Source organism: Bison bison, unplaced genomic scaffold (assembly GCF_000754665.1).
Source record: "Bison bison bison isolate TAMUID 2011002044 unplaced genomic scaffold, Bison_UMD1.0 scf7180017864473, whole genome shotgun sequence".
Taxonomy (NCBI): Eukaryota; Metazoa; Chordata; class Mammalia; order Artiodactyla; family Bovidae; genus Bison; species Bison bison.
Genome location: NW_011495034.1, coordinates 5,969,815 through 5,983,199, shown reverse-complemented (window position 1 = coordinate 5,983,199; position 13,385 = coordinate 5,969,815). Strand labels below are relative to the sequence as shown.

The 13,385-nt window shown below is 41.8% G+C and overlaps 1 protein-coding gene across 1 annotated transcript in view; it reads left to right on the top strand.

Moving 5' to 3' along the window:
- Positions 1 to 2: 2 nt before the first annotated feature.
- Positions 3 to 13,385, top strand: part of RNF217 (ring finger protein 217) — a gene marked incomplete at its 5' end in the record, with an annotated part of 127,134 nt that continues 113,751 nt past the window's right edge. Inside the window, one exon of the mRNA XM_010861953.1 lies at positions 3 to 608. Within this exon, the coding sequence (XP_010860255.1) occupies positions 3 to 608 (606 nt within the window). The remainder of the gene's footprint in view (positions 609 to 13,385) is intronic.

Here is a 13,385-nt window from a genome sequence, read left to right as displayed (position 1 = left end):
TCCCCGGGCCCTTCAACCCGCAGGCTTTGCAAAAGCAGCTGGCCGAGGAGGAGGAGGAAACGGGGGAGCGAAACGAGAGCGGGGATGAACAGCAGGAGGCGCCCCCCGGCGAGGAGCTTGAGCCCCCGACCCGTCTCCACGTCGGGGCCCCGGACGGACTGGTCTTGGACGTGCTGGGCCCGCGGCGCCCGCCCCCGGCCAAGAGACAAGTGTTCTGCTCCGTGTTCTGCGTGGAGAACGACCTGTCCGAGGTCCCCTCGGCGGAGCGGCTCTCGCTGCCCGCATCGCCACCTCGGGCTCCGCCGGTGACCAACCCTCCCAGCACCCCCTCCTCCTTCCCCAGCCCCCAGCTGTCGCTCCCAGCGGACCCCTTGTCCCCCGACGGCGGCAGTATCGAGCTGGAGTTCTACCTGGCGCCGGAGCCCTTCTCCGTGCCCAGCCTGTTGGGAGCCCCACCCTACTCCGACCTGGGTGGGGTCGGGGATCCCTATGCGCCCCTCATGGTGCTGATGTGCCGGGTGTGCCTGGAAGACAAGCCCATCAAGCCCCTCCCCTGCTGCAAGAAGGCCGTATGCGAGGAGTGCCTCAGAGTCTACCTGAGCTCCCAGGTAACCTCACCCCTCCGACCCTCCTCTGTTCCCCATTCAGCTTTCCAAATCCGTGGCCAGGAAATCCCGCTCGCCAGCTCACTGCTCACCGGAAGAGGTGATGAGCACCCTTACCAAGGACGTCTATCAGTATCTTACATCTCGGTTGTTGCCCTTAGAATATTTAAGTGTGTTTGTCTTCGTGGGTTAGCTCGACTGGAATTTAACTCTGGGTGAGCTTTGGGCTTTGATTGGCCACCACAGAAGGAACAGGGTATGAATGCATTGCCCTCTTCTATTTATTTTATTAGATTTCGAGCAAGGAGCTTGCTCAAAGAGGAGGGCAGTTGAGCGGGCTTCAGAGGCCTGGTATTCCAGAAACTGACAAATAGTGGGCATAAAATAAATATGTATTGAGTTAGTGGAGAGAAGGGTTGCAATGAGTGATTCCTGAATTTGAAATTTTGCTACTTTCAGGTAATCCAAAGAAAAGTGTTATTAATTATGTATTCCTTGCCCCTGGGTCACTTTTCAGTTTCCTTTTCCACAGTAAAGTTGAAGTACTTTTTCTCACTGAAGTTTTAAGCCAGCAGAATGCTTTATTTCTTTAAGAAGGAACAAAACAGAAAAAGCAAAACAAAGCAAAGCAAGGCTAAGAGGCTTAACAAAACAAGCACTGGTGAAACTTTCCTCCTCAGTTGCTTATTTGAAAGCTTGTTTTTTTTCTTGGAAAGTTGAAGAGTGCAGTTGACCGGCTTTCCTTCCCTGGTGGTGAAGGTGTCCTTCTAGCAGCTTTCAGTCTGTTAGGTTTCTGCCAGTGTTTTGCACAATCTCGAATGCCCTTTGATCCCGTGTCTGATTGTCCTGGGCCTATTCATCTTTCAAAACCCTGGGCTGTTAAGGTGCCAACTTCTCTGTGAAGCCTTCCCTCACCCTCCAGGCCACGGCTTATATACTTTCAAACACTTCTGCGTGTCTTGCATGCACTGAAGTTGTTCCGTATGTCTGTGTGACTAGACAGTGTCTTTCTTAGAGCCCCTGTGTCTGATAGACTCATGTTGGTATCCTTCCTTCTATCAGTGTTTAATAACTTTGGCTGAAGGGAACTAAACAGGATTTCACACTACAGTTCCTCTGTGTATTGTGGCTAATCTGTGCTTGTGTCTAGACTGAAAGTGTGTACCCTGCCCAGTGGAAAACGCGAAGGGGAATTTAGACAGAATGGAATGTTACACAAGCAGTGACTTGGCCAAGATGGTTGAGATTATCCAAGCGCCTGTGAGAGTCTGTGATGTCTCTTTCGTGCTTTATCCGCAAACAGATACTTCAAACAGGAGGAAAGCCCGCTTCTCACTGTGGCTGTTTCTAGGATGTCACTGTCAAACAGTCAAGCAGATAGCCATGGACAAAGCCCCGTGGTGGGATTCAGACATTCCCAAACTATGGGCTCTACTCCAAGGAAGCTCCCTTGTGTGTACAAGATGTGTACACATGAACAATACAAGGTAGCATATGATGAGGTGTAAACAGAGTGACAATATCATGTAGCACTTAAGCACTGAATATAAATACAGTGTGGGTTTAGAGGTTCAAGGGAGGTGGTCATTAGAAGTTGGGGTACTCTGCTTTGCAGTTTGATTTGCTTAAGCATTTCCGTTTCCTGAAAGCAAAAATTTTTTTTGCTTCCAAAATCTGATCTGTGTTAATCCTAAGGTCTCTTCTACGCAAAGACTCTTGTTTCCATGTCATTTAACCTTTCTGTGTCTTAATTTTCTCATCAATGAAATGGAATTACAGGCTCTCTAATGACACATCAATTCTAAAGCAAAACAAAAACTTCAGAGTTGTTTTGGTGCCTTTCTGAACCCGATCAAAAGGGCATAAAGAGTGCCCTCTTTTTTATTTTCTAAGGTTTCTTGGTTTTTACAGTAGTAAATCTGTCAAGCTTGAACTTGCAGGCGTCTTAAGGCTTTTTAAACTAAAGTGATATATTTGAAATAAAAAGTTAATAGTGACTTTTGTCATCATCTTTTGGATTTGTGCCAAATACTTAGTGTATTAGTTAATATCATTTAAGAAAATAAAATAGAGTCCCTATTAAGCATTTAAGCAGTCATTAAAAATGCATATTAAATGTGAATTGGAATGTTGCCTGGTTAAATAATATTCTTCTAAAAGGAGCTGATGAATTCTTTGGAAGAAGGTACAAAGTTGGAAGACAGGAATGCAGATTTTTAGGTGATAAGTCTTATTTCCATTAGTGCCATGGCCTGAATATGTGGCGAAGGCCAGTGGGTAGTTGTCTTCATTATTTCAGTGTACACATAGGAGATTAGGTGGTGACTTAAATACCTCTGTGCACGCTCAGTTCATCAGTTGTGTCCGACGCTTTGCGACCTCATGGACTGTAGCCTCCCAGAGTCCTCTGCCCCTGGGATTCTTCAAGCAAGGATACTGGAGTGGGTTGCCATGCCCTCTCCAGGGGATGTTCCCAACCCAAGGATTGAACCCATGTTGCCTGTGTCTCCTGGGTTGGCAGATGGATTCTTTACCCTTGGGTCACCTGGGAAACCCAAATACCTCTATGTGCATGCATGCATGCTCAATCTTTTAAGTCATCTGACTCTTTGTAACTCTATGGACCATAGTCCACCAGAGTCCTCTATCCCTGGGATTCTCCAGGCAAGAATATTGGAATGGGTTGTCATGCCTTCTTCCAGGCGATCTTCCGGACCCAGGGGTTGAACCAGCGTCTCTTATGTCTCCTGCATTGTCAGGTGGGTTGTTTACCACTAGCATCACCTGGGAAGCCCAAATTCCTCTATATTGTGGTTTAAAAATAATAGTTTTAGTTTTTTAAAACAGTGATTTGAAAAACTAAAACCAGTTTTTTTTTCAGTGATAAGAATTCTTCTTCAGTTATCACTATGCCTGGGGTCTATGCAGGATCCTTCTTAGTGGAATAACTTTACTGGCCAGCAGGTATCAGTTGCTGTGGTGAAGGATTGAACTGGTACATTATAATCTTTGGTACACATACATAGGGGTCGAGGTAGAGGCGCTAGAGCCCCATGGTACAGACAGTGGGAGTTTAACTGGTTTGTGTTGCATGAGTATGTAAATCTTTGGTGCATAAACTTCAGAAGTCCATTTCCAATGGCCTGTGTGCACATGTATGACCGTGGCTTAGAGCATGCAATGCCAGGGATATCTGTGGTCTCCTTCAGGGCACTGAGCCGTTCTGAGAACTGACCTTCTCAGCTGGTTTGGCCTTTACCCCATTTTCTTAGGAGGAAGGGTTGTTACTTTCCTCATTTCATGGAATGATACCGCACTCATTTCAAAAATTCTCCGCAGGTATCTTTCCTTTATGATTTTGATTTGAAACAGTAAAATCTGGTAGGATGTGAAATACTAATATTGAGCACTTTATATAAAGAAAAGAGAGAATTGGACATGCTAAGGGCTTTCTAAAGGTAACAGCTGTTGTGACTTTCATCACTCTGCTTCAAAGTGCTTGTGATGGCACATGCATATGAATTGGAATGTATACACCTGTCAAATGAGTATTAATAGAGACAAGCAACACATTTCTTCGGCACTTTGTGAACAAAACAGCTGCTAGATGATAATGTCCTGAAATGACTGTCTACTATAGTCATCCTAGAACCGGTGACCTAGGAGTGAAAGCTTCTAGATCCTTTTATTAAACTCTGAGTCATCCAGACCTTTATGGGTAAAAGTGTAGCTTGCTTTTTCCCTTTAAACCTTAAAGCACCCTGTATATTTTTAGAAACTGGCCTTTTCAAGATGGAGTTTGCCAGCAGCCACCTTCACACAGGTGAATTTATGGATCCTCTCCTGCCAGCTGTGATTTTGGTAGTCTTGAAAATGTGAAGAATAAGAGACTGAACTCTGTTAAATCACTCTGTGAATTTAAAAAGTGAGGATTCCGGCGTATGTAAACTTACTCTTCCGTGTACTGTGTGTGTGTGTGTGTGTGTGTGTGGTGTGTGTGTGGGGGGGGGGGTGTGTGTGTGTGTGTGGTGTGTATTCTGGAGCTGTGGTTAACATTCACTTTCACACCTTTCTGACTCATGCACTTCTTTTTCCTCTTCTGACTCTTTAATGCTCTCTCTTTTAATAATTTCTTCATTTCCATTTCCCCTTAATAATTCTTTTTCCTCTTACTTTTCAAAATTTGATTTTAAATAGCACTTGAGTGCTGCCGAGGAGTCAGGGCCCTGTCCGGGCTGTGCGCTGGGCCCTCAGGACCTGGTGCAGATGGTGTCTGGGCGCCTGCCTTCCCGCGTCCTCCGGCGTCTAGAGACGACACGCTCCGCCGAGAAACCCTGCCCTGCCTACGGGTCTCAAATAACCTGACTAGTACTACTTTCCTTGGGTGTCACCTTTAGAGTGGTGATTTTTTTTTTCCTCCTAGAGTAGAGCTCAGCTTTTTATAGTTGAAGGCTGTTCCTTACTCCTCATGTGAGAGACACAAAAAGAACATTAGATTTGAGCTCCCAGCTTTTCCTTAAGCATTGGTGATGGGGATGTAGACAGATGTCTGAGTCATAATTTCTTATAATTAACATTTTCATTTGTTAATGTACCATTTACACATATAAGACATTTATTGGCTACCTGTATGTCAGGGACCTTGAGAGACTTTTTAAATGTATTAAATGCCCACAAGGAGCTGGCTTAGAGCCTTGCTGGCCGTGTTTCCTCCAAGCTTTATCTGGTGGCATAAATAAGCTTTCCTTTAAGTTCTCAGACAAGTGTGGCTCTCCTCTTCTTTTTCCTTTCTGGGAGGATTTTATTAAGCCAGTTCTGGAACACCAGCTAACCTTTTAGTAAACATATTACTATTCCTCCTCTTACATGTTTATTTCAAAGTAATAAGAAACATTATTGTAATAAGTTATTACTATAATTAAATGTTCTTAATTAACATTTCTTAGAGCTCTTTGTAATTGTTGTAAATAGAATATTAGTTAATGCTTTGCTTCTTTCAACATTTTTATTACTTTTGCGCTTTTGCAAAAAAAATACTCAAAACATTTTGCTAACTGTGTTTGGATCATTCATAAAAATATGGCCAATCTTTAAAGTTAGGACACTTTCAAAGAATTGTTTCTTGGTTCTACTTCACTTTGTCAGCAGAGTTTTATGTGATAAACTTATTGAACCTTCCCAAATCAAGTTCTGTCTTAAAAAAAAAATTCAGTATCTTCAGGACAATAATTCCTAGAAGAACATTCTCTTTCAAAGTGATCACTACTATTTGCCCCATCAGTTTTGGGTAATTACTCTTGAGCTTTGAAGTTTCCATAAATAACAACCATTAATTGAACACCTATATTTCAAGCATTTTTTACATTTATTGTGTTTCAGTTTCTGTTAATATGTTATTATGTTTCCATTTAGTGTATTTTATTATTTAATTTGAATTCCCTTGCATGTTAAATACCTATTACATACCAAGCACTGTTGGTGTTGGAAACACAGAGAAGTGAGACAGATAAAACCCCTTACTCTATGGAGTTTATTTATTAGGCTGGGGGGAGATTGATAATAAAATAAGTAAATTAGTTAGTATACTAGATATTATTTAGTCTACTATAGTATACTATAAAGAAAGAAAAACAAGGGAAAGGTGATAATATTGGGAAGGAGGTTTTTCTTTATGTATTTATAGTGTTTTTAGGAATTGTCAGCGAGGGTTTGTTTTACATGGTGACTTATGAGCAGAGATCTTCATGATGGCAGTGAGAGAGCAAACCAAGAGAATATCTGAGGAAACAGTAAGTATAAAGTTCCAGAGACAGGAGCATGCTTGCTGAGGGGTTCCAGGAATGACAGAGAGATTCATATGGGTGAAGCATATGGAATGAGGTGGGAAGCACTAAGAAGAAACCGGAAGGAGAAGTGGGAAAAGCTGATGGAAAGGGCTTTAAGGCCTCAGAGAACTTGCAGTTCCTCTGAATGAGCTGGAAAGCGGTAAGATGGTTTTGGGTTAGTCAGATGTGACTTCACCTTTAAGACAGAGGACTCTGGCTCTCTGTGGAGAATGTATCAAGAGAGTCAAGAGCAGAAGTAAAGGGACTTCCCTGGAAGTCCAGTGGTTAAGACTCTGTGCTTCCAATGCAGGAGGCACAGGTTCGATTCCTAGTCAGAGAATGAAGATTCCACATGCTACCTAGCTAAATAAAAGCCATTAAAAAAAAAAAAAAAACCAACTTGGGGGAAAAAAAAGAATGGAAGTGATCAGTTAGAAGAATTTGGCAATAAGCCAGAGAGGAGATGTGATGGTTCAGACTAGGGTGATTAGAGGTAGATACGGTTTGAACTGGTGGAATTTTGGATGTATTATGACAGTAGAGCTGATGGAATGTGCTGATGACTTGGTGTGGGATAAGAGGAAAAGAGTCCAGAATGACTCAGGTTTTGAGCCCAAGCAATCAGAAGAATGGGTTTGCCATTTAACAAGGTGAGGAATACTGTAGGAGGACTTATATTAAGGAGAATCAGGAGTTCATGCAAAGTTCCAAAAGCTTGTTTAGACATTCATAAAAGGATGGCAGTTGGCGTGTGGCATTCAGCAAAGAGACCTTAAGAGGAGATGTAAATTTCTGTCTTTCTGATATAGAGAAGATGTTTAAAGCCATGAGACCAGAGGAGGATTGAGGACTGGGTCTGGGCATACCAGGGCTTGCTGATATAGAGCCTGGGATGTGTGAAGGAATAGGAAGGAGTCTGAAAGGGAGAGGGCAAAAAGGAAACCAAGGTAGAGTGGGTTAACCAGAAGCCAAACAAAGATGATGTTTGATAAAGGAAGGAAAAATCATTTTTGCCTAATGTTTCTGATAGTTTCAGCAGGATAAGCGTTTAAATTGACCATTGGATTTCCCAACAAGGAGACTATTTGTAAGTGTGAATAGTGCTGTTTTCATTGGCACTGGTGGAGTTGACTTTCTGATTATAATAGGTTCAAGAAAACAGGAACAGCTCAATTTCTGTACTGAAGGTAGTAGAATGTTACATGAGGAAACTCAGGGTTAGCAAGGTTAAAGAACTTGTCCTAAATCACATAGCTAGGAAATGGCAATGGTGGGATTTCAGTTCCATTTGGCTCTAAAACCCAAGGTCTTTTAATAGTGTTTGCATTTATTATCTTATTTAATAAGTTAAATATGTTGATTTTTCTTTAAAGTTTATATCTGTGTTGTACAAAGTCACAAGGCTTCCAGTCCAAGAAGAAACTTAATTACATGTTTTGAGGAAGTGGAAGTCTCTTGCCCAAATTTAGATCCAGAGAAAGATTTCAACCAAAGTCAGCTTCATCTTCATGTAAGAAAATCAGGAATTGAGTTGAGAAGAGCTATGATTTAACTTACTATTAAGTTTTAATGGCAGCACACTCTCTTGTTTTCTTTCTAACTCTTGACCATGCCTTTTCTTTCCATTTGAACTATTTTTATGTTACCATCTCTTAATGTTGGTATCTGCATGATCATATATTAAACCCTCTCTCTCCTCACATTCAAGTCAAAAAGAGAAGGGGGCAGCAGAGAATGAGATGATTAGATAGCATCACTGACTCAATCAACACAAATTTTTGCAAACTCTGGGAGATGGGCAGTGGAGGGTACAGAGGAACCTAACTTACTGTAGTCCTTGGGATTGCAAAGAGTCAGACACAACCTAGTGACTGAACAACAACTCCTCACATTGTGTATTAGTAGTGGGACCATGTACTTTCACTCCCATGGTTTCAAGTGACACCTATACGCTTTTCCAAATCTTTGCTTCTAGCCCAGATGACTTTTTCTCACCTACAGTACCATATTGCTGGCTCTGTCTTTGACATTTCCACCTGTATGTTCCATCCACAGCCACCGTAAAGCTCTCAGAACTAACCTCCGTTTCCTCCTCTTCCTTCCCCCATCCCTAAAGCTTTGCTCTTCCTGTGGGGGTCCATGTTTCCATCAGTTACACCCAGGCCAAAAGCTTGGGTGTCATCTTCGAGTTCTTTTCCTCCCTCACCTCCCACATCTCATTAATCACCAGTCACTAATCACTTTCAGTCCTACCTCCTAAAATTATTTCTGTAGTCTTCTCTACTTTTCTCCATTTCCACTGGCATTTCCCTTGCTCAGGCCTCTACCATTTCTCTCCTGGATTCCAACCACAGCTTCTTCCTTTGTCCAAGTGTTCCGATCTTGGCCATTTCCAGTCTGTTCTTCACACTGCCACCAAAGTTGTCTTGTAAGATACAAGACTGGTCTTGGCATTTCCCTTCTTTACCTTTCAGTCTGCTTCTTGCCTTTAGAATTGACTCTGAACATGGTTTACATGTGCCTGGGTGAGCTAACTCCTATTTACCACTCTTGTTTCTTATCTATCCCTATAGCCGTATTAAACTTCTTTTTGTTCATTGAGTACTCTATGACTCTCTTAATCATGAATCTTTAGTGACATGTGATTCTGTGTTAGCGGGATCTACTTTTTTCCCTTAATCCCCATCTCTGCCTCTTTCACACTGATTCATTCTAGTCTCAACTTAGACATTTCTTCCTTTGAGAATTCTTCTTGACCCCCTCTTATCTGGATTAAGCATCCTTCCTATGGTCTTTGACAACCCTTTGACTCACTGTAAGATTCTTTATATTTCACTGTATTTAAATTGCCCATTTCCTGCTCCATGCTCCCATTAGACTATAAAGCTTGATGCATGTAGAGACCTTATTCATTTTTTTTTTTCTGATTGCTTTCTTAGCTCTTGGCATACTGTCCACATGAAATGAGTATTTGTATAGTAGATTTATGTAGTTAGATTATAAATAACTAATACATCAGAGGCTAGTTGTCAACATACAAAGTATTAGGATAGATAGCCAAGATGGTTTTTAACAGGAAAATCTCAACATTTCATTATCTTGCTTAAAATCCTACAAACACTTTCCCATTGCTGTAATGAAAAGATTCTGGTTCATGACACTGCTGATGAGGTTTGGTCCCTGCTGCTCTCTTCAGTCTCTTCTCCACCCCTCCAGCTCCAGTACTTTCCAGGCATGGATCCTTCCCTTTGTTAATTTCTCCTCATCCTTCACATCTCAGCCTTCCTTGGTCTCCAGACTGAATCCGTCTCACCGTTTATGCTTTTAGAGTCCTTTTTACCCTGCAATCATTTTTTTAATCCCCTTTTGTAATTATATGTTTGTGAGATGATTTGATATTTGATTAATTCTCTCTCCCTCCCCATATTATTTGAGCTGCTTTTATAACTAGCAGTTAGCACAGAGCCCAGCGTAGAATAGGTGCTGAACAAATGTTTGTTAAAAGACTGAATGAATGATTGAGAGTAAATTATACTATGTTCAGGTTGGTAGAAAAATTAAGGTAGATTTTAAACCTGAATTTTTGATATTCTAGAGTAAATTTACATTTTTAATGCAATGGAATGCTGTGGCCTGAGTCTTTATCTTGGCAACCAGTTTATCACTGAGATGCTTCTTTATTATGAAACCTCTTCTGGTTTCTGTGTCTTCTGCTTAACAGATTCCTCCAGAACCTGGGCACTTAGGAACAGCCGTTTTATTTTGATCATGGCATGTAGGTCAGGAATTTGGGAAGGGCTCAGCTGGTAGTTCACACTTGGGGCTTCTGCTGCTGTGGTGGTCAGATGTCAGCTCACTTGCTTGGCTGGCAGCTGGTGCTGGCTGGTGACAGTATGCTTGGCTGTGGCTGTTCACAGCAGTGCCAGCAAGTAGCCTTGATAGCACTGTAGTCTCAGGGCAGTGGGCTTCTTACATGGAGGCTGGCCTCCCCAGGGCCAGAGTCTCAAGGAAGCCAGGTGGAGGCTGTCTTATCTTGGGAAGTCATTCAGCGTCACTTGGGCTTCCCTGGTGGCTCAGACGGTAAAGAATCTGCCTGCAATGCAGGATGTCCTGGAGGAGGAAATGGCAGCCCACTCCAGAATGGGTTGTCTGGAGAATCCCATGGACAGAGGAGCCTGGTGGGCTACAGTCTATGGGGTCACAGAGTCGGACATGACTGAGCAACTAACACTTTCACTTTTTTACTTTCAGTAGAAAGACACTTAGACCCACCCCTTCATTTTTTGTGAATATATAAAAGAATTTGGGGCCATATTTTTAAACCACCACACTACTTCAAATAAAAATCAGGAATGTTGTGAATTTAGGTAGTAAGCTTTTGAGCCTGAATTTTAACTTGTTTTTATTTGAAGTTTCATGTCTTATCAGTTATTTAATTACATATTTCCTATTCATATCATTGGGAGAAGGGCATGGCAACCGACTCCAGTATTCTTGCCTGGAGAATCCCACAGACAGAGAAGCCCGGCGGGCTACAGTCCATGGGGTTGCAAAGAGTCGGACACGCCTGAGCGACTAACACATTCATATCATTATATTGATTAATGTACTTCGGTATTGTGGGAGTTTTGTGCTTTATCTTTGAATAATAAAGCCTTAAGCTTGTATGAAAGTTGTTCCCTTTTAATAATATTTATTTTTAATTATTTATTTGGCTAGGCTGGGTCTTAGGTACAGCGCGCTTGGCTTCCCCTAGTTGCAGAGAGCAGGGGCTGCTCTCTGGTTGTGGTGCTTAGTCTTCTCGTGTGGTGGCTGCTCTTGTTGCAGACCACAGGCTCAGGGCACGCGGGCTTCAGCAGTTGTAGCACAAGGGCTCAGTTGCTTCATGGCATGTGGAATCCCCCAGGACCCGGTCAAACCCACGTCCCCTGCATTGGCAGGCAAATTCCTATCCATTGTCCGTCCACCAGGGAAGTCCAAAAGTTGTTCCCATTTAAGCTTAAGTATTTTAGATAATTTCATTGGAACTGAATATCTCGAGATCAGGGTCAACTTCCGATTATATCTGATTAACACCACTTATGTTGATTATCATAACAATATTATGTTAATTATTAATGAATGATTATTAACACCACTTATTCTACATATTGTAACTTCTATCATATCAAAATTTTAGCTTCACTAGTGATTAAAATATCATTTGAAAAAGTTGAATACCTTGCTGAATAAAAAGAATTGAGGTAACGGATAGTGTTTGTGGTACAGGGATATTCTGTACAGAAATTGTTGTATTTAATGATACCTGAGAATTAACCACTCTAGTTAATGTTTGTTAAATTGGCTCACTGTTGGGTTTTTATTGTTTATGATATTCTAGTTTGGCTGATTCTGTCATTCAGCTAGTGTCCTCTCACATAGGTAGCCCTTACATTTGCAGAAGTAAGTATGTTGTGCTCAGAAATCTCCTGGTTGAGGATCTGTGAGCCCTGAAGAGGAGGAGAGGTGTATGGCTTTCATCATGTGCCTTTTTTCATTTTCCCCAGCTCAGGTAACTGAATTCTGCATTTATTCATTCATGTGAATGACTAATCCCTTTTTAAATCTTCCAAAGCTGTTTGCCTTAATGGTATTCTCTACTGTAAGATTCAGAGGCTAATTATAGGCTACCTCGCAAATTACTTCCCCTTTTGTGGTGTTGATTCTTGCCTTATTTCCTCACTCACTTATTGGCCATACTCTGCATCCTTGAAGCTCTGAGACGTAAGTGGCCAGTTAAATCACCAGGGCTTTTCCTTCTGGTTGCTTAACCAGCTTAATTTTAAACAGCAGGTAAAATAAAACACTTGGTTATAGTGTTTCCCTAGCGTTTTGTTTCCTTTGACAATGCCATTTCCCCTAATGTTTATAGAGTTTAGTTTATTACTAGTTTATGTCTAATTAGAGCCGTTGAATCAAATCAGCAATGACTTTGCTGTGGCTTGATCTTAGCACACCGTGTTTGTTTGAACATGTGACCTTGGTGGGGAAAGTGAATTTCCTTCATTAGTTCTACAGAGAGTAGGGCTTTTTTTTTTTCTTCTGCTTGAGATGTCCATGGTGGGAAATGATTGGTGCAATTCCAAGGGTTCTAATTTAATCCTGCTTTTAACAACTCTCACCATTAACTTCAGTGTTGTTTTTCCCCTTATGTTACCATTTTTCCTCAAGATTGTTTGTGAAAGAAACACTTTGAAAATAATGGGCTCCTGAAAATAAAAGAAATACTCTATGTGTCCCGTGTTCTGGTATTTTATGCTAAGACTCTGTGTGTGTGTGTGTGTGTGTGTGTGTGTGTGTGTGTATGCGCGTGTAGGTCTCAAGTTTGTGTGTTACAAGAAGATTGTTTGCTCATTTTGATTTATAAAAATCTAAGTTTAGTCATTTTTGGGTGAATTCATGTATCTTGGGTTTAGTTGGAGTCAACCTAAGCCCCTTGGGTTTACCTTTTTCCTGCTGTTAGTTTTTAATATGTCACAGTGTGAGTCACTGAAGGCTTCAGTCTTAAGATAAAGGGAGAGTTTAGAGGAATGCTGGAGAAGGTGATGGCACCCTACTCCAGTACTCTTGCCTGGAAAATCCCATGGACGGAGGAGCCTGGTAGGCTGCAGTCCATGGGGTCGCTGAGGGTCGAACATGACTGAGCACCTTCACTTTCACTTTTTACTTTCACGCATTGGAGAAGGAAATGGCAACCCACTCCAGTGTTCTTGCCTGGAGAATCCCAGGGACGGGGGAGCCTGGTGGGCTTCCGTCTATGGGGTCGCACAGAGTCGGACACGACTGAAGTGACTTAGTAGTAGTAGTAGAGGGATGCTTGAAAAGAAAACATTTGAAACAATAGTAAGTCTTTTCCCAAGAGTTTGAATTTGCTGCTTTTTTTTTTTTTAATACTGTTTGTCCAGATATGTTCTTC